Source organism: Saimiri boliviensis, chromosome 11 (assembly GCF_048565385.1).
Source record: "Saimiri boliviensis isolate mSaiBol1 chromosome 11, mSaiBol1.pri, whole genome shotgun sequence".
Classification (NCBI taxonomy): domain Eukaryota; kingdom Metazoa; phylum Chordata; class Mammalia; order Primates; family Cebidae; genus Saimiri; species Saimiri boliviensis.
In genome coordinates, this window is record NC_133459.1 from 100556966 (window position 1) to 100584766 (window position 27801).

Sequence of the window (27801 nt, forward strand, 5' to 3'; positions counted from 1 at the left end):
TTAACTTAGGTGGAAATGATTTTGGATGAGACGAAAAGATAAGCTGTGAATGCACAAGCTTCTCTCAGTTATCTATTGCAACAGGAAAGTAGGATACAATCTGTTACATAATCTCTTAGCCCATAATTTCAATCTTTTTTTTTTTTTTTAAACCAAATCACTTAGTGGAAGCAAAGTTCTTGAAGGCAACTAAAATGTTTTAGCATTTCTTCAAATATTTTTCTAACTAAGAGATATCAGTACTAATGAGCAGCAAAACATTACAAGGCAGAGAGCCAAAAAGAAAAAAAAATGGGCTATATAATCCCCAGGGGGACCTACTTACTTGCTTCAGATTGATAACCATTTTTTTTTTAAACAGATATTGTTATGGGTGACATACACAGAAAAAGACTTCCTGGAGCCAAGCATAGTGGTTCATAGCTGTAATCTCAGCACTTTGGGAGGCTGAGGCAGGTGGATGTTCTGAGGTCAGGAGCTCGAGACAAGCCTGGCCAACGAAGTGAAACCCCATCTCTACTAAAAACATAAAAAATTAGCTTGACGTGGTAGCAGGTGCCTGTAATCCCAGCTATTAGGGAGGCTGAGGCAGGAGAATCACTTGAAGTTGGGAGGCGGAGGTTGCAGTGAGTTGAGATCACGCCATTGCACTCTGGTCTGGGCAACAAGAGCAAAACTCCATCTCAAAAAAACCCCCCTAAAAAACAAAAAAAGACTTCCTATAAAATTCTAGAACTCAAACTACAATGCAAAAATGACCACCATTTAAAATCAGTAACAGGATACCTGCCGTCCTGCAGTCAGCTGGTTGTTGCCTTTGAAGACAGCCAACTACTATTTATTCAACAGAAGTTTTGAATATTTCTTAATTTGATTCTTAAAAAATTATATGCGCTTAGTTGCTTCTCCTCTTCTACTAAATACGCTGCTGTTAGGATACGCTGAGCAATGAGTTTGACATGCACCTATACCTGCAAATCTGAATTCCCTATAAGGGGTTTTTGTTTGTTTCTTTTTAAGTATTTTAAGTGCTAGGCCAAACAACAAGAAAACAATTAAGGAACTAAATAAAACAAAAATAAGAGGGGAGGGATGAGTTCCTGTCAGAAAGACTAGTCAAAAAACTGTCATTTAGTGTCTAAATATATCTTTTTCCCCTCTAAAAGCAGAATAAACTGTTATTTTAAAAACTTGCAAAACAGTGCAAATAAAGATATATTGCTTATATCCAAATAGAGTAACTCAGTTATTCTAGCACGTTAGTATTTCTTTTAAAAATTGTATATGAGGTGTAAAACATGCAATGTATATAAACAATTACTATAGTTAAGCAAATTAACCTATCCATTATGTCCCACAGTTATCTTTTTTCCTCCTGTGGTAAAAGCGCCTAAAATGTAGTTTCTTAGCAAATTTCTAGTACACAATGCAATATTAATAATACTCATTTGTAGTGGTCTTTTTTTTTTTTTTTTTTTTTTTTGTATTTTTAGTAGAGAAGAGGTTTCACCATGTTGATCAGGATAGCCTCAAATTCCTCACCTCGTGACTTGCCCATTTCAACCTCCCAAAGTGCTGGAATTACAGGGGTGAGCCACCTTGACCAGCCTGTAGTAGTCTTTATCTGAGCTCATGACATAGTCATAATCCAAATCTATAACATAATTCTGAATGTCTATATAACATTCACTTAAATATACAAAGACTACAAATAACCTAGTCTCCCACCACTGTAGTCTCATTTATAGTTCGTAAGAGTATTGATGATAACAATTATGCCCCAAGCTTTGAAAAACAAAAGATGCCAAAACGGTATTTGGGGCTAAAAATAACAAGCAGAAACGAACTTCTAAATTCCCTAACACTACTAATAATGAAAAAATATTAACTAGGTTCATAGTCTTTTAAGAAACACTAAAATTTAATACAAATATATCTATTCTGATAACTAAACATATATTCTAACATTGCTTATCACATTGCTTTAATCATTGTTAATAATCAATAACATTAAAAAAAGGCAACAATACCTGTTGATAGTGAATCACAGCCATGATCAAAAAGTTCTCCCAGAGGAGAACTACTATTGGTTCTTCTTGCCTGTTTCCCATCAATGGCATCCAAAGACTGGTAAATGAAAAGGCCACAGGCACAAGCAATATATGCCCACAGAGGTGCCTGTGAAATAAAGTAAGAAAGGCAAGAGTATTCAGACATACGGTTACTATGTTTGACTGAAATATTTTTACCTGCAGGTTCTCTAGAGAAGTACTGCTAGTTGGAAGCTATGGGAGAGAAGATCCAAGTGCTACATAATGAAGAACTCACTGAAACAACTAAAATTGTAAACGAATTAAATTTCCTGCATTTAGAGGTGTTCAAGCAGATGCTAGATAAATACTTACTAGGAAGATTACAGAAATCCCATTAAAGATTGGACTAGGTGTCTTCCAAAAGATTCTTCCCAATATTTAGATTTGAAGGGTCAATTATTGAATTTTTTCCAAAACTCTATTCTTCAAGACGTTTACAGGTATTACATGAAAAATTCCATGCTAACTTCAAGTGGGAAAACACTGGGTTAAACACTAAACAATGTAAAATGAATTTCTTTACTACAGGACTTCTTCCAGTCCTTACTACTGCTAATACATCCTGTGAATACTCAAGAGGGGGGACATAATGGGCTGCCATTTTCTTAATTTCTTTAAGCTTGTAACGTTTTTAAATGTTACCTCTCCAATGGGCCATAAAATAACTAGAAAATGATATCCCGTGCATAGAGTGTTCGGAATACTATTTTTCAAATCCATAGTCACATTTTCAAATAACTTCTCTTTTCCCAAACAGAAACTGAACTGCTGGTATTGAATTAATTAATTAATTACTTTATGATGGAGTCTTGCTCTGTCACCCAGGCTAGAGTGCAGTGGTGCAATCTTGGCTTACTGCAAACTCTGCCTCCTGGGTTCAAGAGATTCTCCTGCCTCAGCCTCCCTAGCAGCTAGGATTATAGGCATGTGCCCCAAGGCCTGGTTAATTTATTTTATTTTATTTTTTAGTTTTTTTTAGTAGAGACGAGGTTTCACCATGTTTGCCATGCTGGTCTTGAACTCCTGATCCTTAAGTGATACATCTCCCAAAGTGTTGGGATTATAGGTATAAACCACTGAATCCGGCCTGCTTTGAATTTAAATGTTGCATATTTTAAAATGAGCAATCCTATTTGATTTATCCTTAAGAACGCAGAAAAGTATTTTTTATCACTTTTCATTATTTCCCCTGTCCAGGTTATAAAAATAATTTATAATCACAAAGTATTTTAATGTATATTGGTTATTAAGTTATGCTGTGAATACTAAACACTCAGAGCTGCAAATAACATTCAGTATATTCTGTACTGCAAAGGAGTTTCTCTCTGATAGAGATCTATTTAGTATCAGTTATTAAAAGGTAAGAATCTTTTCATAAACCTTTTTTGAGTTTTGTATTTTAAGACACTGAGATTATTCAAAGGACCTAGTACATACTTCCGCTAAGCCAGAGTTACTGAAAGCAATAAATGTGGTTATGTACCCATACTTTACATGCAAGCACACTGAACTGAGTAATCCTGTATGACTAAGAACTTTGTCTTCTGCACTTTGGGTCTACTGCTTCTTGCTCCTAAAGGAAACCAGTAACTCTCTAGAGCTGTGTGTCTTGTACAGCAGCCATCAGTCACCTGTGACTATTTGAAATAAATGTTAAATAAAATTTAAAATTCAGTTCCTCAGTTACACTTGGTACATTTTGAATGCTTAATAGCCATATGTATCTATGGCTACTATATGGATCCTACAGACATAGAACACGCCCATCATCATAGAAAATTCTGCCAAATACCTCTGCCTTAGGGGACAAGAAATCTAGGGGTCTAAGCTTAAGATTTTAACGAGGCAAAGTGTTGCTCTGGAACAAAGATAACTAGTATATACACAATCCTAGGAAATAGTAAAACAATCACAGATATAAAAAGTTTTCAGGTAAAAAAAATTCCAAGAAACACATGGTTTTACTAAACTTATTTGAAACAGAAATGAAGATTTTACATACATACAAACACATACACATGCTAGCACAAGAGTAATTTTTTTTTTCCTGGGAGGATACATCAAAAAACTATTAAATGTTACCCCACTTTCAGCATTGGACAGATCATCTAAACTAAGCTTGTCCAAGCTGTGGCATGTGGGCTGCATGCAGCCAAAGACAGCTTTGAATGCAGCCCAACACAAACTTGTAAATGTTTTTTTTCCCCTGCTCATCAGCTATTGCTGGTGTTTTATGTATGGCCTAAGACAATTCTTCCAATGTGGCCCAGGGAAGCCAAAAGATTGGAGAGTCCTGATTTAAACAGGAAACCAACAAAGTAACATTGAACTCAGATTGCACTATAGACCAAATGGGCCTAAGAGACATTTACAGAACATTTCATTCCATAGCTGCAGAATACACATTCTTCTCATCAGCACATGGAACAGTCTCCAGGATAAACCAAGTGCGAGGCCACAAAACAAGTCTCAACAAATTTTTAAATATTTGTGTTGGGGTCATTTAATTTCAAGCATCTTCTGAGACTACAGTGGAATAAAACTAGAAATCAATAACAAGAGAAACTTTGCAAACTGTACAAATACATGAAAATTAACCAACAGGCTCCTGAATGACAAATAATCTGAATTAAGAAGTCAAAAACTTTTGGAAAAAATTAAAACAGAAACACCAAATACCAAAACCTATGAGATATAGCCAAAGTACTAAGAGGGAAGAATAAAGCAAAATAAATGACCACATCAAATAAGTAGAAAGATTTCAAATAAACAATGTAACAATCCACCTCGAAGAACCAGAAAAGCAAGAACAAATCAAACCCAAAATTGGCAGAATAAAGATCAGAGCTAAATGAAATAGATTATATATACATACACACAAATGTCTATATGTGTGTATATACGTACATGAATGCATGTTGTGTATATGTACATATATATGACACACGTCATATATATGTTGTTTGTGTATACACACACACGCGCGCACACACACACACACACACACACATGAAAGATCAACAAAATGAAAAGTTGGTTTTTTGAAAGGATAAATACAATTGACAAACTATTAGCTAGAATTAACCAAGAAAAAAGAGAGAAGACCCAAATAAATAAAATCAGAGACAAAAAAAAGAGACATCACAATTGATACCACTGAAATAGAAAAGATCGTAAGAGGCTATCATGAACAACTATATGCCAACAAACTGGAAAACCTAAAGAAAGTAGATACACCTTTAGACATGTATAACCTAGGAAGATTGAACCAAAAAGAAATAGAAAACTCGAACAGACTAACAACAAATAACAACAATGAATAAGTATTGAAAAGTTTTCCAACAAAGACACCCAGGACTGAATGCCTTTACTGCTGAATTCTACCAAACTTTTAAAGAACTACACCAATTCTTCTGAAATTATTCCAAAATATTGAAGAGAAAATTCTTCCTAATTCATTCTACAAAACCAGCATTACCGATATCAAAACCAGACAAGGACGCAATAAAAGAAGAAAACTACAAGCCAGTATTGCTGAGGAACACAGATACAAAAATCCTCAAGAAACTATTAGGACAGTTTCCTAATAGTTTACCAAATTCAACAGCAAACCAAATTCAACAGCACATTAAAAAGATCATTCACCATGATGAAGTGGGATTTAACTCGGGGATGCAAGGATGGTCCAACATATGCAAATCAATATATGTGACACATCACATCAACAGAATGAAGAACTAAGATCCTATAATCATCTCAATAGGCTCAGAAAAAGCATCCGATAAAATTCAACATCTCTTCAAGATAAAACCATAAATTATAAATACAAGAAACATACCTCAACACAACAAGGACCGTATATGACATATCAACAGCTAACATCATACTGAATGGGGAAATGGTGAAAGCTTTTCCTCTAAGAACTAGAACAAGACAAGGATGCCCACTTTCCGCACTCAACATAGTACTGGAAGTCCCAGCCAGAGTAATTAAGCAAGAGAAAGAAACAAAGGGCATTTACATTAGCAAAGAGGAAGTCAAGCTGATGACTCTTTGCAGATGATATAAACTTACTTGTGGGAAAACTTAAAGACTGCATAAAAAAACTGATAAAACTGTTAAATTCAGTAAAGTTGCAAGACACAAAATGAACATAACAAAAATCAGTAGCATTTCTATACAACAATAACAAACTAGCTGGAAAAAAAATCAAGAAGGCAATCCCATTAACGGCTAAATAAAATAAAATAAAATACTTAGAAATAAATTTAACCAAGGAGTTGAAAGATCTCTACGATGAAAACTGCAAAGCACTAATGAAAGAAATGAAAGAACTGAAGAGGACATATACACAAAAAAGACATCTTATGTCCATGAATTAATATTCTCAAAATGGTTATACTACCCAAAGCAATCAATAGATTCAATGTAGTCCCTATCAAAATATCAATGACATTCTTCACAGAAAGTGGAAAAAAAAATCCTAAAATGCATATGGAATCATAAAAACCCTAGAATAGCCAAAGCAATCTTGAGCAAAAGAACAAAGCTGGAGGGATCACACTACCTGACTTCAAAATACACTAAAAAGCTATAGTAACCAAAACAGCATGGTATTGGTATAAACAGACATACAGACCCAAAGGAACAAGAACCCAGAAATAAATCTATGTATTTACAGCCAACTGATTTTTGACAAAGATTCCAAGCACATACAATGGAGAAAGGATAAATAAATGGTGCTGGGAAAACTGAACATCCATATGCAGAAAAATGAAACCAGACCCCTATCTCTCACTATATTCAAAAATCAACTAAAAATGGATTGAAGGTATAAATGCAAGAACTAGTGGTACAAAACTACTAGAAAAACACAGGGGAAATTCTTTAGGACACTGGTCTAGGCAAAGATTTTATGGCTAAGATCTCAAAAGCACAGGCAAGAAAAACTAAAATAGACACGGTAGGGTGCAGTGGCTCACGCCTGTCATCCCAGCACTTTGGAAGGCCACGGCAGGTGGATCATCTGAGATCAGGAGTTCAAGACCAGTGTGACCAACCCCATCTCTACTAAAAATACAAAATTATCCAGGTGTGGTGGTATATGCCTGTAATCCCAGCTACTCGGGAGGTTGAGGCAGGAGAATCACTTGAACCTGGGAGGTGGAGGTCGCAGTAAGCTGAGATCGTTGTATTCCAGCCTGGACAACAAGAGAGAAACTCTGTCTCAAAACCAAAAACAAAACCTAAAGTAGACAAATGAGACTATAACAATCTAAAAACCCTCTCCATATCAATCAACAGAGTTAAGAGTAAACCTCTAGAATGAGAATCAGCATTTGCAAATTATACATCTGGAAAGGAATATTATCTAGAATATATGAAGAACTCAACAGCAAAAAATATAATCATCCAATCAAAAAATGAGAAAACGATCTGAACAGATATTTCTCAAAAAAGACATATAAATGCCAAAAATTATATGAAAAAATGCTCAGCATCATTAATCATCAGGGATACACAAATCAAAACTTCGATGAGATATTTATCTTACTCCAGTTACAAAGGTTATCATAAAAAGAGAAAATTAACAGATGCTGGTAAGGATTCAGAGAAAGGGGAACTCTTTCTTATACACTGATGGTGAGAATGTAAATTAATAGACACTATGGAGAATAATATGGAGATTTCTCAAGACACTAAGAATTACCATATGATCCAGCAATCTTCCTACTGAGTATTGATCCAAGGGAAAGGTAATCAGTATATCAAAGAGACATCTGCACCCCCCATGTTTATTACGGCACTAATAATAATAATAACCAAGATATGGAATCAAACATCTATTAACAAAGGAATGAATAATGTAGTTTACATACATAATGGAATACTATTCAGCCATAAAGAGAAATGAAATACTGTTATTCCCAGCAAAATGGATGAGCCTGGAAGACATCATGTTAAGTGAAATAAATCAGGCACATATGCAGGAGCTTAAAAAAAAAATGCTCATAGAAGTAGAAAGAAGAATTGTGGTTATAAGAGGCTAGGACGGGTAAGGAGGAGGAGAGGATAGGGAGAGGCTGTTTAACAGATGCAAAGTTACAGCATAGTAGGAGGAATAAGTTCCAGTGTTCTACAGCCATGTAGGTTGAATATAGCTAACAATAATTTATTGCATATTTTCAAAAAGCTAGAAGAGAGGATCTGGAATGTTAACACAAAGAAATAAATGTTTGAGGTGATACATATAATTACCCTGATTTGATCATTATACACTGTATATGTGTTATAAAATATCACACTGTATCCCATGTGTGTATGTGTGTATGATTATTATGTGTCAACTAAAAGGAAAAAGAAAACCACTCCTAAGATTTTGGCAGGCACATATATGCGCAGGTACACATATGAGTTTTATTACTATTTAAAACATACAAAAAGTTTTAAAAATATGATGAACACCCTTGAAAAACCTCTTAGCTTAGAAAACATAATTGAAGCTTCATGAACAGCTCTCTCCAATTCATCATGCAATGTCCCCCTGAAAGTACCCACTAACCTGAATTTAGTCTTTGTTAGTCCCATGTTTACTTTTAGACTTGATTGCACATATCAATGCAAATCAAAACTACATAATCCTAAGTAAAGGTTTATTTTGTATGTTTTAAACAATTTCTAAATGGTGTACTGTGTGTTCTGCATGTTGCTTTTTCTTTTCAATAAAATTCAGGATGTGATTTGTCACTGAAAAGTACTGTTATCACATTTGAGAAGAGGGGTTGGGGTGAGGGGTAGGAAGGCAAGGCAGATAAAAAAGAAAAAATTTTACTCTTTGTTTTATGCCACTCTTTGAATTTTTCTAACTATGTAATTTTTTTCCCCTTAACTTTTCAATGTCAATATAAGTTAACTGGGCAGTAAAATTGTGGGCAATGTGCCATTTCAACTTTATTTTCACTTTTTATGCTAAAAAAAAATCTAACGAGTTGTTTTTTAGTGAGTTGAATCAAAAGCATTAAAACTAGCAATATAAAAACAAAAACAAATGACCATTTAAACAACTCATAATTTTTCAAAAAGTTACAATGAAATTTGACAGAACTCTTTTTGGTAACGGCCTAGCTCATTTCTGGCTTTCCTGGGTAAAATATAGGTTAACATCAACTTCTTTTATCTGTCTTACATGTCTTAACATAGCTAGATCTTTTTCTTCCAGACCTTCCCGATCCTAAAGAGACTGACTAAGACCTGAAAGGGAAACGTCTGTCATCTATTGTCTCTTAAGGGCAGCTTCTATAAGACTTCAAAAGAACTTTGGTCTCCACAATCTATCTTAACCTGAACATTCTATCAAGCCCAGGTCTTTAAGATAAACTCAGACAGAAAATGTTTAAATTCAACTACAGCCTGGAAGTCCCCCCACTTTGAGCTGTCCTGCCTTTCTGGACCAAACCAATGTACTTCATAAAGGTATTTGATTAATGTCTCATGCCCCTCTCAAATACATAAAACCAAGCTGGCTGGGTGCAGTGGCGCATGCTTGTAATTCCAGGACTCTGGGAGGCCGAGGGGGGCAGATCAGCAGGTCAAGAGATTAAGACTATCCTAGCCAACATGGTAAAAACCATCTCTACTAAAAATACAAAAATTAGCTGGGCATGGTGGCATACACCTGTGGTCTTGTACCAGGAAGTGGAGGCTACAGTGACTCAAGATTGCACCAGTGCATTCCAGCCTGGCAACAGAGCAAGACACTGTCTCAAAAATTAAAAAAATTTAAAAACTAAGCTGTGCCCCGACTACCTTGGCCATGTGTTCTCAGGACCTCCTGAGGGCTACGTCACAGGCCACAGTCACTCATAACACATATTTGGCTCAGAATAAATCTCTTCACATATTTTACAGAGTTTGACTTTTTATGTGGACAGTGGCAAGGTGAACACAAGCATATTAACATATATCAAGTTGCAAGACAAATTCCAAATTAATTTATGACACTAAAATTAAATGCTACTAGCTAACGAAGTTTTAAATACTTAGGAACAAACAGATCAAGTGGAAATTTTGGCTCTCCATATAAAAAGAGAGGAGTCTACATTTCTACCCAAAGAATGTGAAAAATAAAGACTAACTTATTTTCTTATCTACAAAAAAGATTGCTTTTTCTAAGAAAAGAAACAAACTGAGCTTAAACTATTATAATAATTACCTTCCTTTCTACCAGAAGATTGGTATCTAAAACTCTAACCCATTCAAAAAAATTAGTAACATAAAAAATACATGGTAAGTTCACAATACTATACACGTAGACATGAAACTTAATCATCATCCACTATCATAAAACTCAAAAGAATTAAAGATATAATGAAAGAGAATTTCCCTGGGTGATAAAATTTATGGAATTCTCAGACTCTAAAATGACGATAAAGAAAAATACAAAAGAAATAAGGACTTAGATGAATTTGTGACTTGATATAGTACGTATTAGAGGAAATCACAAATGGGAAGGGTGCTGTGGAAGAAGAGATTATACACCTAATCTTTTTGACCAATGAAACAATAACCATCTACTGTTTTGAACATTATATGCTAGGTACCCTGAATGTATGATCCTTATACCACAAAATAAGATTTAAAGAAGGTGACGTAGAGAATTTACATATCTTTCTGAAGATCACAGAGATAATAACAGCTTGTCATAGAAGACAACCAAGACCTATTAAATGCATTCTGCTTTGAGCCTAATAAGGATAGCTATCTTTTAGCTAAAAATGCACCCAGGCATCTCCATTGTAGGCCACTACCTTCCCTTGCGGAGCTACAATCAGCAGCTCAGTCATACTCTGCCTTGATTCCTCCTAGCAGCAATTCTGAACCATCACAACTAGTAAAAAGAATAGCTTCCATTCTGGAAGTCTCCCTAAAGGTTTAACTCATTTGTGAGAGATGGGAAAGATCAAAGTTTTTATCTTAGACTACATTACAAGGAGTTATGATCTCTTGCTCTATGGCCATCATCCGCTATTAGCATAAACACATACCCATGTATATACATTCTCTAAATCAGCTACGTCTTAAATCAGCTACCTTGATTTGCTCTGGCATGTCTGAACAAAACTGAGCAAGCTCCAAACCCTAGTGCATGCTATTCCTTATTTGGAAACCTTCCTGACCTTCTGACTAGCTTCCTTTTCTTCCTCATCTTCTTTCTCCTTACCTATACAGGAAATTTCCAATTTTTTAGCCAATCAGGTCAAGCATAGAATGTGAGGTCCTGTTCTGGCCAACAGAAACTGGACACAGCAGTAGGGTAATTGTATCAGGTTATGAAAGTTATAAATGCCCATCTCCCTTGTTCAGGTGTGCTCTCGTGGCAAGACTGCTGGTGAACTGCACGCTTCTTGCAGGAAGTAAACTAGCCTTGCTGAGTTATCCATTGTCTTGGTGTGGATTTTTCCCAATGATATAAACCATTTCCAACATAATTCTTAGGTTATTCCAGTAATTTCAAATCACTTAAGAACAGAGGCCCAGAAAAAGTATTATAGGGGAACACATTACCTGGTATACTCTGGGGTGTTCAATAGATGACTATTAGTGGTTGAACTATCCTTGAACCTGGTCTCACTCCTTGATTCCCATCCTAGAACTAGTACTGGAGGTCGTCCACTGGAGTCAACCCACCTTCCTCTTGTTCTACTATATCTCTAATAATCTGTGTGATTTGGACCAAACTCCACTGGGAGACGCAATCAAATTCTCAGATAAGCCCCAAGTGAAACAATTTAAAGGATATACGATAAAGAATCCAAGGACACATTTAAGTAAAGTACTGCTTTTCGTTTTTTAAGTATCCTAACTGAGCAATAAGAAGAGAGTTAAAAAGATATGGGAGCCAGGCATGGTGGCTCACGCTTGTAATCCCAGTAATTTGGGAGGCCAAGGTAGGCAGATCACCTGAGGTCAGGAGTTCAAGACCAGCCTGGCCAACATGGTGAAACCCTCTACAATAAAAAAAAAAAAATTAGCTGGGAGTGGTGGTGTGCGCCTGTAATCCCAGAGGCAGGAGAATCACTTGAACTCAGGAGGCAGTCTGCAGTGAGCTGAGACAGCGCCACTGTACTCCAGTCTGGGCAACAGAGTGAGATCCTGCCTCAAAAAAAAAAAAAAAAAAGAAAAAAAAAAAAAAAGAGGAATTAAGGGTGATGGGAAATGAAAACCTCGAAAAAGACAGAGATCACATATTCTATGGGTAACTGTGACCCTCAATAGCCATTCACTTTAAGAGCTACCTATGGAAACAGACAAACTGATGAAAAAAAAAAATACAGGGTTGAATGGTGGTAATTTTACCTCAAAGGACAAATAATCTGAGATTATTTTTAAAAAATTACTTCAAGCTTAAAACAAGGAATGTTGCAGCCATTACCATCTCATTTAGCTTAGAGTCCCTGTGACATGTTCGGTTAAGAATTATATTCTATTGTCTTGAATTACCAGAAACTGATCAGTCTAACTAATACAGGTAGAACAAATGCTTATGATTCTCTCATTTACGTAACTAGCTTAGTTCATGTTTTGGTAAGGAAAATTTTAAACCAAAGAAATACCAATTCATCCATTGCGATAGAGTTCTAGTTTTGGTTTCAAGTAATGGGTACAGAGGGTAATAGAATGTAACAGTAGAAGAGAAGCTCGGATCTGAGAAGGCCTATGTGAGAGAATCTTCGTAAGCAATAGCAGGTATCCTTTCTTAATGGTATCCTGAGCAGGATGTGGAATAGAAAATACATTATATTGACTTTTTCTTATACTTCCTTTGCCACAACTGTTAGAATAATAGGCCATATACCTGAAATATATCAGGCATACATGTTTATAGGAAGAGAGAAGGGAAATTGAACAATTCTCACTAGAATGAAAAAAAAAAAAACAACAAAGTGTTTTGATAATGCTAGTTTACAGTCTTGCCATACTAAATACCAAAGACTTCTCGCTTTTTTTTTTTTTATTAAGACTTTACCATTAAAAAAAAAACACGAAACTTTTTTATTTAAAAAAACTCAGATTTAGTTTTAAAAGGAACATTTTAAACTCTGTTAACATTAATTTACCTACTAGGATCAGAGTTTACCCTTGGCTTCTGGTTTCTAATAAACAACAATCTGTAGGTTGTACTTATAAGCTGTATCACAGTATGTGTTATTTTAAAATAGTTGACAGATAGCTGTCAGATTATTTTATCTTTAGTTAAAATGACCCCGAGATCCCAATTACAATGTTTTTGGTATATAGCAAATGTTGAAATCTGTTAAGAAACTCTTACCTGCTCTGTAGCTGTAGGGCAGTAGAAGACTAATAAAATAGTTGTACAGATGTTTATTGACAGTCCAATGATGGTGATGAGATTTGGGGCAATCCAGGAGGGAACTCTTCTAACTAGCCATTCCCAATACCCTTGCATTAAGGGCTCAAGCAGGGACCGTCCAGCACTTTGATATCTGTGTTCTTCTAGCCGCTTTAGTTGGTGTCTTGACAATGGTGGTGTTGGTAACTGAAACAATTTATTTAACACACATCCTGTAGTACTCATATGCCCGAAGCCCACTGGGGACTCCGGGTGAGAATCTCCACATCTTTTCCTTGTTGATCGATGCCCACTCATGGATCTTGTTTTTTTTTTTTTTTTTTTTTTTAAATATATATTTAAAGATAGTAATTTACCTTCTTTTGTAGACTTTTGTGGCTGGTGCTTACCTAAAAAAAAAAAAAACCAGGATATACTTGTCAGCCACTATTTATATCTTATGCCAACATCACCAAATTAGGAAACAAAAAATCAAATTGTCAATAAAGTACTAAGTATCAAACAGGATCAGAAAACCAAGAACCTGATTTTGGTTCCAGTTCTCACTGAAAGTGTATAACCTCAGCTTGAAGCAAAAAATAGTAAGAGACTTTAATAATAGCATGCTTCCTATTATATGATAGTTTGTCTGATTTTGAGGCTCATATTCTTTTTCTCACACTGCTTTCAGTTGTATAATGCAACAAATGTTAGCAATCACTTCATCATTACACATACACACAAACTGAGGTCCCAAGGCTAGCAAATTAGTATTGGTATCAGAGGAATGACTTGAATGAAATGAGTCTTCAACTAGATTTTTATTTAATGGTAACAGCTAAAATTACTGGGCATGCCCTTCTTATTACAAAGCTTAAGTACTTTTTATACACTAAATGCTTTAATCCTCATAACCACCATAGAAGGCAAGGTCTATCAATTAACCCCATTTTTACAGAAAAATGAACTAAGGCTCAGTGAGGCTAATTAACTTGTACAAATCACACAGCTGGTAAGTGGTATACAAACACAGGGTTTCTGTTTAAACTAAACCAAAAGATAAAACGTCTTATTGGTAAAAAGGAATATAGATGGTATTCTCAGTGGAGATAAACAACAATGAAAAAAGAAGACCATATATATATGTATTAGCATAGAGACCTGATGAAATGAGGAAGTAGAAGGAAAAAAAGTAAAATGGAGTTAAGTGATGACTGCTGATAAAGAACCTTGAGCTTAATCCCTGAAGTATTTGTATTGCATTTAGAAAAGATTAGAGATAACAATAAGTAGCACAAGGAAATACAAGAGTATTTTCAAGATGAATCGGAATGGAAAAAATAGTGAAAACAATTACAAATTAGTAAATACAGTCATCTCAATGGTTTGAAGTGGTGAGGGCCTATATAGTAGGATGGTAAAAATGAAAATCTGAAAGACAGTCAAATCTAGAAGTAATTTCTATTTAGATGGAAGAATTAGCAGACAGTACTTAGGGATTAGATATGAGAAGTGAAGGAACAGAAGAAAAAAGGAGTCAACAGCTAAAGATACAGATACTGTTCTCAAAAGGGCAAGTTGGGAAAGAAAATCAGTTTGTTGTATTTTGGCTTTTGGGGTTAGGGGGTGAAAGTGGAACTAGGGATGAGGGTAGGAGAGAAATATATTCATGTAAGTTTTATGTAGAGACATTTTAGACAAAATTTAAAAAACTGGGATTTTGGTAAGAGATGAAAAGTTCAAGTCATCAATTTAAAAGCTAAAGTCTAGTTAAAAACTAGAAAGTAGAAAAGTTCTCAAAGGGATTAAGCATGGAGAGAAAAAAAATGAATAAAGAACCTTAGTCAGGCATGGGGCTGACGTCTGTAATCCCAACACTTTGGGAAGCCGACGTGGGCAGATCACCTGAGGTCGGGAGTTCGAGACCAGCCTGACGAAAATGGAGAAGCCCCGTCTCTACTAAAAATACAAAATTAGCTGGGCATAGTGGCACATGCCTGTAATCTCAGCTACTCGGGAGACTGAGGCAGAAGAATCACTCGAACCCAGGAGGCAGAGGTTGCAATGAGCTGAGATCGAGCCATTGCACTTCAACTTGGGCAACAGGAGAATCGCATTTCAAAAAACAAACAAAAAAAAAGAACCTTGTGAGAAAACCACTATAGTGAGTAGGAGGAGGAACAGAGACCACAAGATTAAAAAATAAAAAAAAGAAAAGAAAAAAAGAATCTGAATAGGGAAAAAAAAAAAAAAAAAGATTAGTGGCATAGGTATGCTTTGATCTTCTGGTTGGAAACTATCCAGAAAGCAAGATGAAATTCCCAGAAATGGTATGGGTCTAGGACATCTCGCCAATGGAACTACTACCAAAACATGCTCGGTTGTCCTTTTTTATTTTTTTTGCTGTAACAGGATCCGGTTTATTCTGCTTTTGCAGGGTGGTCCTGAGAGTGGCAGGTTCCACTTTGTTTGGGGTGGAGGGGAGGCAGCACATAGTACAGGAACACAGTGAAATCAGGTCAACACCCAGAGGCAGCTGTGGTAGACTGGAGTATGGTGCCCCTGCTGCCCAGAATGGAAGGCACTAAACTGAGACTGGGCCATGGCTACGGGACTGTGAACCCAAGCCTCATGTGCATTCTGGGAAGTGGGGCACAGGGTCACATGCCACAAAACATGAAATGTAGGGACTCAGCTTATGAGTTACCACATGGACAAGTAGGTACTGGGCAGGGGACGCTCAGCCAACAGCCTGGTATGGACATGTGAACACAATGTTGGTGCCATATACAACCCAGGACTTCTTTTCCTATATCCCCATAAATATCAAATTCCAAAATTTCAATGTTACTAATGACCTAAGGTGGCATCTAAAACCTCTGTCAATCACATATTTCAATATTTGGTTTAGAAAACAGTCATTATAGTCAAGTTAATGGCCTTAAATAAATTTTCAAAAATCTCAAGAGATTCGTCGGTGTCACAATTTAACCAACTGAGGTGTCCTGAAATAAAAATATTTAATATTTTGCCAGGTGCAGTGGCTCATACCTGTAATCCCAGCACTTTGGAAGGCCGACACAGGAGGATCACATGAGGTCAGGAGTTCAAGACCAGCCTGGTAAACATAGTGAAACCCCGTCTCTACTAAAAACACAAAAATTAGCCAGGCATGGTGGCAGGTGCCTGTAGTCCCAGCTACTCGGGAGGCTGAGACAGGAGAATTGCTTGACCCCAGGAGGCGGAAATGGCAGAGCCAAGATTGCACCACTGCACTCCAGCCCAAGCAAGACTCCGTCTCAAAAAAAAAAAAAAAAAAAAAAAAAAAAATTATTATTTCAAATCAAGGAAAACAAAGCTAATTCCTTATATTTTGAGGAATTCTTCCATACAACTCTATCACAAAGCTACTCATTAAAACTGTTTTAAAGTAATGTTTATATAATATCAAATAACTGCTGATAAGATCACTTTATATCAAACCACCAATAAACTTAGCTTCATCATAGCCAAATTTTCTATAGTCAAACAATGATATATTTTTGTATTTGGTAAGTGACAGTCAGCTCTTAAGGAATTCCACTTGAAATGGTAATTAAAAATCTAGTCAATTCCATTTGTATTTTGCTGTTGCAGGGTTCCATTCTCTCACAGCAAAAAAAAAAAGAAAAAAAAAATGAGTCCTAGCTTGCTTTTGGCACTAAATAGCTGTAAGCAACTGATCCTAATGGTTTTAAGTTTGAGCATTTGGCAGGACTAGTTGATAGTCTGATACTTTCCCTCCCAGTTTTTCCCCTCTGTGACCTAGATTTTTTTTTAACCTTCTATTTCTCTTTTATAAAAATCTACATTTTATCAAACCTTTCCAGATCTATTCTAGCCATTGAATAAATTCATACCTGAAAAGACGCAATGAGTTTTTGAAGGTTTTCTTTGCCAACACTGTAGCAACATTGTATCTGTGAAGCTATTAGCAACAACACTGCAAATATAAATTCAGATACATGTTGTCTCTGACCTACAGATGGCTACTTTACTTTCAACACATATATATAAAGACAGAGGTTGCAGTCACTGCCACAGGCTTGTCTCCACTCTTCCTACCTTCACATCTGAGATCCAGGGACTATGGCCATGAAAACCATTACAGAAAAAAACCAGAAATTTCTGAATTTTAGCAAATGAAAAGCAAGCATATGGAGCCACATAGGACAGGTGGCTACAGTAGGCAGATCAGGACAATAGGGAAAGAAAGGAAACATGGATATGGGATAGAAATATGGAGAGAAGGTAGAATATTAAAAAATTATTCTACAGTGGGAGCAGTGGCTTATTGCCAGTAATCCCAGCCCTTTGGGAGGCTAAGGCAGGTGGATCACCTGAGCTCAGGAGTTTAAGATCAGCCTGGGAAACAAGGCAAAACCATGTCTATACCAAAAAAAAAAAAAAAAAAAAAAAAAAAATTAGCTTGGCATGCTGGCCTGTGCCTGTAGTCTCAGCTACTCGGGAGGCTGAGTTGGGAGGAATGAGGCTTCAGTGAGCCATGATCACGCAACTGTACTACAGGCTGGGCAACAGAGCAAAACTGTATCTCAAAAACAAACAAAAAAACCCAAAAGTTATTCTATCCACCTGAAATTTTTATATGCAGGCAGGCCTATGCCCAAAAGGATGAGCAGCAAATGTCCTTTTCTTACCACAGTACAAGTAACAAAAAGAAAAAAGTAGGAAATTAAAATTATTGCTGGCTAGCCTAGAAACCCAGCCACCAATCTCAATAGTTTTTATGAGAAAACTACAAGATTACATGTTTCAAATGCATTCAGCCAACATATGAAGGATGTGAATGAGGTAGACATGATCCCAACTCCTATGTCAAGTGGGAAAATAAATTAAAACTATAAACAAGCAAATAAAATTATATACTGTGATAGGCACAATGAGGAAAATAAAGTGCTGAGCTAGAAAACAGCTGGGGGTACACATTTTAAATAGGGTGAAGTCTTCAAGAAGTAGCTTTTATACCAAGCTCAGAGGTAAAGAAGGAGCCAGACATTTCAGGAGAGCAGGAGGAAGAATAATCCCAGAAAATGGAACACGCCCTGAGACAGTAAAGAGTTTGTCTTGCTCAGGTACAAGAGAGATCACTATGGATGGACAGGAGTAAATCAGATGGGAAGGATGGGATAAAATGAAGTTTAAAGAATTTATGCAGAATTGTGATTTTCCTTGGATGTAATGGAGAGCATCTGATATGCTTACAAAGAAACGTGTTACTTTAGAACACAGCCAAAATTACTTGTTAACTAAGGATATGTTTTCATACATCATAATTGTAAAAGTGGTTATTTTAAACTGCAGAAAATTTCCATCAGCTGTAAAGCTGCAAGTCAGTTCATAATACTGTCACAGTCCTATAGCTATTGTAGCCTTTTCACTTGTAATCAGTAAACTTCCCTACTCTGTTAAAATCTGGCTCTAGTGCTCTGCTTCCTTCAGAGCACTTATCCCACTTTGAACTTTTTTGATTTTTTTTTTTTTTGTCTTTCCCCCACACTGTTCTGTCTACTCTACAAGTACACAGGCAAAGCCTGTCTTGTTAACATTCTTTTCCCACAAGCTCATACCATACTTAGCACTAAGTAGATAATCAACACTTATTTTGATTTTTTGAGACAAGATCTCACTCTGTCGCCCAGGCTGGAGTGCAGTAGTGTGATCTCGGCTCGATGCAACCTCCTCTTCCTGGGTTCAAGAGATTCTTGTGTTTCAGCCACAGAGCAGCTTCGATTACAGGCATGTGGCACCATACCCTGCTAGTAGGTAATTAGCACTTTATGAACAATCAACAAATATTATTCATCTAGTATTTAATGAACACTTAGTTGTTCTAGACTCTGAGGAAACGGGAAGACTGAAATATACCATTCCATACCTTTAAGAAGCTCAAAAGGGGGACGGCAGGGTCTCATAAACAGCTAAGTTATGAATGCTGTCAACAACTGTTTTGTAAGTCCAAAGGAGAACACATATGGTCAGACAAAAAATTTTCTTTGTGCAAGCATAACTATTTACGTGGAAAATACAACAAAGGTACAAAAGTATAATCAGAGGTATTTAATTAATACCTTTACTAAAAAAGTCTATCATGCAAAACAGCTTCGTTTATATCAGCTGAGGATAATGGGATACTGCCTACCTTATTCCCGTGTGGACTTCAGCATGGGGAAAGTCTGACAAATATGACATTAAAAACAAAACAAAACAAAACAAACAACAAAAAAACCCTCTAACTGCTGAGCAGTGCATAGGGTAAGCTTACACAATATCCAACCTGTTGTGTGAAATTCCAGAATTTCCATCCCCACCAGGTCTAAGGGTGCCAAGTTTTGATCTGCACTAATTCAGCAGTATGTTTACAGTCTTTCCACAGGTAATTGGCTAACTAAAGAAAAATAGTCATGGCTACACTAGCAGAAAGGAAGCGCAAATTATAAAGAACAAGGAAAGAAAGCAAGAAAAAAAAAGAAAACTAATAGGATCACAGGATTAAGTTCAGCATTATTTAACAAGTGATACACAGAGCAAGTTGACAAAAACAAAAGCCTTTTCAGCATACTCAGAAGCAAAAAGAGGGCTGTGTAACGCAACTTAGATCTAGCATTTTGCTGAAGTGAAATCTTGCACTCCTTAAAAGAGGAAATAACTTTCTTTCCCCTTAAAAGTGCACACACACACACAACACAAAAATCAGCAACAGCTTGGTATTTTATAGATTTTTCTAGTCCCTTAAAAAAATAGCACAGCATGACCCTCAAAAAGAACATCAGCGCCTTTAGCCAGCTTAAAAAACAAATCCGCAGCCTAGAAAACAAAGAAACTGACCGTGCAATAAAATGTGGTTGGTGTTAATAAACGCAGATTTATCTAATTTATTCTTAAACAGATGTGTTGTAAAAACAAGTGGTTAGCTGCTGTTACTGCTATGCAAAAAAAAAAAAAAAAAGTAAAGAAAGAAAAGAAAAAGAAAAAAAAAGAAAAACAAGTTGTGCAAGGGGCTTTAACTAGTTTTTTTCAGCATAAAAAGAGTATGTAACCAAATGCTTTTAGAACCTCAACTCGAATTTTATGTAAACGGCAATGGTTCTAAATTAGTAATGCTCTAAATGTCCGTACCAAAGTCTAACTTGTGTTGTAAGTCGTTCAACTCAACATCTATGTATTGAACATATTCCTACTAGTTGGAGTAGGAAATGAATCTTTATTCTTTGCCCACATACAAAACACTAATATTTGCTGAAAGACAACTATGAATTTGCCTATTATACTGGATTTACTGATGAACTAAAAGACTTCAAGCAAACTTACATATTCAATACTCATGATGCAAAATGGCAACAATGACACCAAAATGCCAAGCACTGAATTGAAGAAAACAAGTTAAACATGACTAAATATCAAGATCCCATTCATGCAGTTTCTGGGAATCCTGTCAAACACCAGCAACTCTTCTGGTTATTTCTCCTCGCCAAGAATACTGCTGAAATAAACGCCAGCTAGCCATCGCACAGCTTATCAATATAGGCTGAAATTTCTAGAAAAGTTGATGACCAGAAGCGAGGCCCAGTCACAGACATCAGCACCACATTTCTAAGGGGTGGCAAACCCGGCAGAGGATGCCACACGGTGTGTGCACCTGCCAGCATTCGGGCAGGAGGGTGTGGACCTGACGGGCAAGGTCCGTTCCGCACCGGTAGCGCCCTTACCCCTCGGCCCGCCCAGCGCTGGCCCGCCACGGTTCTTCCACCCCTACCCTCGGCTCCCACACAACGGCCCTCGGGCTCCGGGGCCGGCGCTCCGCCACCCCAGCGTCTCTACAGAGGGGCAGGGGGGCAGCCGCCCCTCGCCTCCCCACAACCCCGCGCGCGCGAGGCCACCCCGCGCCAGGAAGAAGGATGGCGTTCGCCCCGCGCGAGTCCATACACAGCTATATCCTAAAGATCCGCCCCAGAGCATTCAGTCCTCTCTCCACCCCTCCTGGGAGAAGTGGCCCCCCACAACGTCCTTCAAATCCTTCACACCCGGTGACCGCGACCGGCAGCCTTACCCCGACCCCAACAAGCACACCCCTAGAAATAACGCCTCCGACTCCAGCCGACTGGGTGACTGATCGGCGGCAGAGCGTTCACGACACTTTCGCGATTGCCGTAAAGGGAGACAGGGTCTGAGCGAGCGGCACCGAAGGCGCGCTCCTTGGGGCCATGAGCGCGCCCCGGGGCCGACCGGTCCGCTCGGGAGCGCGCGCCACGGCTCCGCCCTGTGTTACAGCCAGCGGGCTTCGGCGGCGTGAGCTGCCGGCGCAGGTCGGTCTGGTAAGGTAAGTCCAAGCAGGAGAGAAGGGATGGGCCCCAGCACCTGGAGCCGCTCCCTCTGGAAGGGTGCGTCAGAGGGTTGGATCTGGCAGGTCGGGGAAGTGGGTGCAGCCTGGAGCCCCCTCACCCGCGTGGCGGCCGCGCGAGTCTCGTGCTGGCTCTCATTGCCTCCGGGGGCTACCTTGTGCCAGGCGCCAGAGAGGGGCTGGTCCCGGCGGGAGCTGCGGGTGGGCTCCGGGGCATCCAGGGGCGGGGATGAGTGCAGTGGGCTCAGCTCTCCGTGCTCCACCTTTCTGTCCGCTTCCTTGGTCTCCCCTACTCTCCTCCTACCCCAAGCAGTGGCTGCTGCCAAGTTGCGACTCTCGCGTCTTTTCCTGGTCCTAGGCAAAGCGGAGCGGAGATCCTCAAACGGCCTAGTGCTTCGCGCCTCTGGAGAAAATCAGCGGTCTGATTAATTCCTCTGGTTTTGTTGGAGAGGATTACCAAGAATCTTCGCCCCAGTCCCACAAAAGCTACAGTTGAGTACACACGTTCCTGTTGTTAGTTCTGGGCTCAGATACCTTGGTGGCTGGAAGGAGCGAGGGGGAGGGGAGAGTTTGAAATTATCCCTGGTGACCTTGTGTGTTTACACGAAGCTCGGTTTTTTACACTCAATTCTATCACAGTGGGTGGGTCCCATACAGAAAGGAAACTGCTGGTCTTGGGTATCTTCACATCCGTGCTTTGTATTAGGATACATCTGAAAAACACAGAAACACCGTAGAAATAATCTTTCCAGTTCTCCCAAATTTTAATTTATGAATCGGTAGCCAAATGCAACTCTGTGTTTTGCATTGCATTAACAGATTGTCCTCATTTCTCTTAATTTAACATTTGACGCATCTTATAAAAACATTACTTGATTTTCTAGGCTCTTTAGAATTTAACCATTAGGAGAATATTACGTTTGTCATGAGGTTAAGTTAGAGTTTAGAAAAGTATTTTAAAATTATATTTTATTTTGAGCCTGATGGTTCTGTGCACCTCTGAAAGAAGCTTAGGGCTTTCTGACTGATCACTTAGAACATCCAGACTTTACTTTCTTATTTCCTAGCATTCACCACTTGGTGAAGACAGCATGAGGAATTCCTTTTATTACCAAAGGCATTTAAGTATTTGTAAAAAACAAAAACAAACAAACAAAAAATTGTAATCACAGCTTTGATTCATGGAACTTCACAGAAAGCAGAGAAGATAGGCTACAGATGCAAGAACATTGATTGATTGATTGATTGATTGAGACGGAGTCTCGCTCAGTTGCCAGGCTGGAGTGCAGTGGAGTGATCTCAGCTCACTGCAACCTCTCACCTCCTGGGTTCAAGTGATTCTCTTGTCTCAGCCTCCCAAGTAGCTGGGATTACAGGCAGATGCTACCACACCCAGCTAATTTTTGTATTTTTAATAGAGATGGGGTTTTGCCATGTTGGCCTGGATGGTCTCCGTCTCCTGACCTCACGATCCGCTGGCCTCAGCCTCCCAAAGTGCTAGGATTACAGGTGTGAGCTGCCGCGCCCGGCCTGCAAGAACATTTTTATTAAACATTCTTACTGCCCAGTGAAATTTGTTCCTGTATACTCTCAATTATTTTGAAAGGTTTTCGGAATTATGAATCATTGTTAATTTTGTTTGGTTGGCCATTACTCAGCAATGCTTACAGCTTTCAAAGGCAAAAACACATTGACAACTAGTCTTCCTCACCTAGTCCATGCATTTAAATTCCTCAGTTGTCATTCACAAACTGGTAAACCATTGCAAGCCCTGCTTCTATAAATTGTCAGTTTGAACAAGAGTCTGAAAGCCTAAAGAGATACAAATCCAAGATAATTCATACATAGAAAAAATTCATACATAGAGGTTGTACTCCATACCTGTGGCTTTGTGACTACAGAATTAATAAATCAGCTATCATTATTATAGTGTATGCTTATTCTGGTCCACTCCAAAGAACAACTCTTTGAATACTGTAACTCAGAAGCTAAGTAAGTTGCCTGAAATCATATAGTTGGTCAGTAATAAAGGTAGGACTTGCATTTAGATAAATCTCACTTCACAGCTCTGTTCTTTACCTTACATCACATGGACTTGCAACTGCTTTATTTGGCTTAATAATAAAGCTATTTTTTTCCCCTCATTTTGTCTCTCTATAGGAGAAGACTCAATATTTTTACTTCTATGCTTTTTAAGCTAGTGAAGGTGTTGGATGTGAGAATGCACACGAAAATTGATATCCTGGAATTAAAACATTATTTAAGATGGTACAACATCATTATAAACTCAGTTGTCAACTCTTTAAAGAAAATTAACCTGTTAACAATGCTATAGCCTAGTATTCTGCCCATGAACAATATTGGTTTGTTGACTTAAAATTGTACATGTTTTAAATTATGTGGCTTGAGAGAAAAACTTCTTATTTTCTTTGTGTGTGGATATTAGGATTTACAAAAGGTGCAGGTATGAGCAGATCTGAAGACTTAACATTTTGTGAACTTGTAAAACAGGTAATTCATTTTTCACATTGTAAGAGGAACAAGTACATATCTATTATCTCTGATAATACTTTACATATCTTATCTAATCCTTGAATAAACCTCTATGAAATGGGTATTATTTTATACTATTTAACAGATAATACCTAAAGCTACCATTTGTTATCCATCATCAGTGCATTAAGTTCTTTGTTTGTGCTATCAGTATAAGCTGTAAAAACACTACCCCACATAGTCCAATGGAACTTTTCCACAGTCATGGGAATATTCTAAATTTTTACTGTCTTGCATGGTAGCCACTAGACACATGGCGTTTGAGCATTTTATTTTATTAAATTTTATTTAATTTTAATTTATTGAAATGTAAATTTAAATAGTTACATGCAGCAGAAGTTGCTGCAACAGGTGATACAGTCTGTGCTGATAACGTTCCATTTTTCTTTCTTTTTTCTTTTTGAGAGTCTTGTTCAGGCTGGAGTGCAGTGGCACAGTCTCGGCTTACTGCAACCTCCAGCTCCATGAGTCAAGCTATTCTCCTTCCTCAGCCTCCTGAGTAGCTGGGATTATAGGCATATGCCACCATACCCAGCTAATTTTTGTATTTGTAATAGAGGCAGGTTTTCACCGTGCTGGCCAGGCTGGTCTTGAACTCCTGACCTCGTGATTCACCCGCCTCAGCCTTCCAAAGTGCTGGCATTGCAGGTGTGAGCCACCACGTTGGCCCCACATTATTCCATTTTTCTTGTTTATTTATTTATTTATTTTTATTGCATTTTAGGTTTTGGGGTACATGTGAAGAACACGCAAGATTGTTGCTTAGGTACACACATGGCAGTGTGATTTGCTGCCTTCCTCCCCATCACCTGTATCTGGCATTTCTCCCCATGCTCTCTCTCTCCGACTCCCCATCCCCTACTGTCCCTTCCCTATTTCTCCTGTTCCATTTTTCAAAGGAGAAACTGGTTCAGTGAAGTTATGACGCTTGCTCCAGTTCACACAACTTTATTTAAAAGTTTTGAGCAGAGGAATACTTTAGGAATGTTAATTTGGTAATGCAGGTGGAATGGGTGAAGGGGAAGGAAAAAGTAGGCCAAAAGAATTCAAAGTCAGAATCAGTTTAAACGACTTGTAGAAATACAATTGCCGTCACTTGGTGACAGCATATGAGGACTTTATAAGAGAGAACCTAAGATTCCTCTGAAGTCTTAGAATCCTGATAACCTGAAAAAATGGTGATGTTGTTTACTGAAATAGAAAAATCATGAACAGTTTTGGGAATTAAAAGGATTTTGCTTTGGCTGTTCATTCAACAAATATTGAGTGATATACTATGGGCAAGGCCCTCTGCTATGCTTAGGTAGAGAAGTGGAAGAATTTTATTCCTTTAAGACACTGTTCTCACTTTTCATACTGCCAAAGATAATGAGCTATAAAAGATGTATGTACAAATCAGGTGTTCTCAGAGAAAGGAGTGCTTATCTTATTTCTTTTCTTTTTTTTCGAGACAAAGTCTTGTGCTGTTGCTCAGGCTGGAGTGTAGTGGCACAATCTCGACTCACCGCAACCTCTGCCTCCCAGGTTCCAGCAATTCTCCTGCCTCAGCCTCCTGAGTAGCTGGGATTACAGGCAGGCACCACCATGCCCAGCTAAATTTTTGTATTTTTAGTAGAGACGGGATTTCACCATGTTGGTCATGTTGATCTCAAACTCCTGAGCTTATGATCTGCCTTCCTCGGCCTCCCAAAGTGCTGGGATTACTGGCATGAGCCACCGCACCTGGCCAGGGATGCTTATTTCTACATACAAATGGATTAGGCAAAGTTGTCCGTGGAAGATAGCATTTGAGCTTTTGAAGAAAAAAGAAAGGATTTAGACATGTAAAACAACAAAAGAGGGAGGAGGTTTTGCTGCTAGCAATGAGGTAGACAAAATATTTTGAAAATCACTTTTGCCAAAACACCTAAATGCTGAATACATTACATTAGCTCATTAAATTGATGACAGGTCTTCTATGAAAGAAAGGGAAATCTCCAGGGCTAAAAGATTAAAAAAAAAAAAAAAAAAAAGAGCTGAAACTAGAGTAGTATACTAGCAGAGTGTTTCCTTTGAGGGCATTTGGCTGATAGCAAAAGTAAAGCACAATCAGGGAACAGGTGACAGGCTGTCTCTACCCAAAGTGGAGAGACAGAATTCATACCCCTGTAACCTCCCAGGCACACAGCTCCCATGGGTGCCATTCCATGGTAGTTGATGTAAATGGTGCCTATGTTTCAGGGGGTGATGTTTTTATAGAATGAAGTTTAAGTTGTACAGCTCACGGTATTGGAGAAGCACCTTCCCCCAAATTCAGTGAGGACCCACAAAAGTCTACATACTCATTCAAAGGTGGGTCAGAAAAATATGCTGCCCCCACCCCACCTCTTTGAGTTCTCTCTTTGAGAGATCACAAAGAAATTTGTAAATTTTTACCACAGCTCCAGTTGGGGGAATGAAGATACCACCTGAGAACTTGAAACTGGAGGGTCTGCCATCACTAATAGTCAAGGTTCACCTTTATATATCTACACTGTCTAAAAATCCAGAAGCCAAGAAATTAACATAACGTTGGCCCGGGTTGGTAATATACCCTAGTGTCTGGAAAAAAACAAATACAGATCCTCACTGTAATGACTCACTCTTTGTTTAAGCCTTTTAGAATACTCCCAGATTTTAAAATTGTCTAACTACAAGCTCACAGTCAAAAACCATAAAACGTATGTGCAAGGGTCAGCTGAACTGACAGAGACTCCTAAGGACTTATAGGAATGATCAGAAACAGAAATTAACATTTAAAGAGATGAGAGATGAAAAATTAAAAATACTAGAAATGACTCAAAATTATGTAAATTAAGAACTCTTGTCCTGGAAACCTATGCTGAAGAAAGCACTGATAGGATTTTGGCAAGGAGTTGTGATTAACTGAATAGATGAAGAAAAAAAATGTTAATGGGAGGTTAAGAACTGACAAGGAAAAAGGAAGAGAAGAGAGGAGATTACGAAATGCAAATGTACATATTTAGCAACAAATCAGATGGTCAGAGTACATGACAAATATAAATCAAAAATGGGTGAGATTTCATTCTTTGGAAAGTCAGTCTCAGATGAGGAAGCTGTAAGTAGTCAAAAAGTTCATGGAAAATACTATATTTCTTTAGGTCATCAAAATATGAGAAGATACTCCTTCAAACATGAAATTATTCTCACATGCGTAGAAGTACTGTAATTTAAAAGTATTTCTATATTTTTAAAAATTAAAAGAATTAAAAGCATGAAGTTGTACCAGTGTTTCTTAATTCACGTAATTGACTCATTGTTACTGAACAACATCCTTAGTCTGGAATTCAAGGAAGAAAGTGGTGATGTGTGGTACAGGTATATTTAAGCCCTCTGTCTCTGCCCCTTCTCCCGCTGCCCCCATGTAG

At 37.9% G+C, this 27801-nt stretch overlaps 2 protein-coding genes across 10 annotated transcripts in view; one reads left to right on the top strand and one right to left on the bottom strand.

Annotated features, from left to right (window-relative positions):
- The window catches only part of CEPT1 (choline/ethanolamine phosphotransferase 1), a 45962-nt gene extending 23947 nt beyond the window's left edge, over positions 1–22015 (bottom strand). The window contains exons 1-4 of one of the 8 annotated variants that reach the window (XM_074381265.1): positions 19131–19368; positions 13821–13853; positions 13423–13650; positions 2031–2178 (exon numbers count right to left, since the gene is read on the bottom strand). In XM_074381265.1, the coding sequence (XP_074237366.1) occupies positions 2031–2178; positions 13423–13650; positions 13821–13853; positions 19131–19253 (532 nt within the window). In that variant the 5' untranslated portion in view covers positions 19254–19368. The other 7 variants (XM_074381268.1, XM_039460788.2, XM_074381264.1 and 4 more) reach the window with 7 other exon arrangements.
- The window catches only part of DRAM2 (DNA damage regulated autophagy modulator 2), a 58736-nt gene continuing 52621 nt past the window's right edge, over positions 21687–27801 (top strand). Inside the window, exons 1-2 of one of the 2 annotated variants that reach the window (XM_074381270.1) lie at positions 21687–21820; positions 22200–22332. The gene's annotated coding sequence lies outside the window, so the exon portion shown is untranslated. The remainder of the gene's footprint in view (positions 21821–22199; positions 22333–27801) is intronic. The other variant, XM_010344018.2, reaches the window with a different exon arrangement.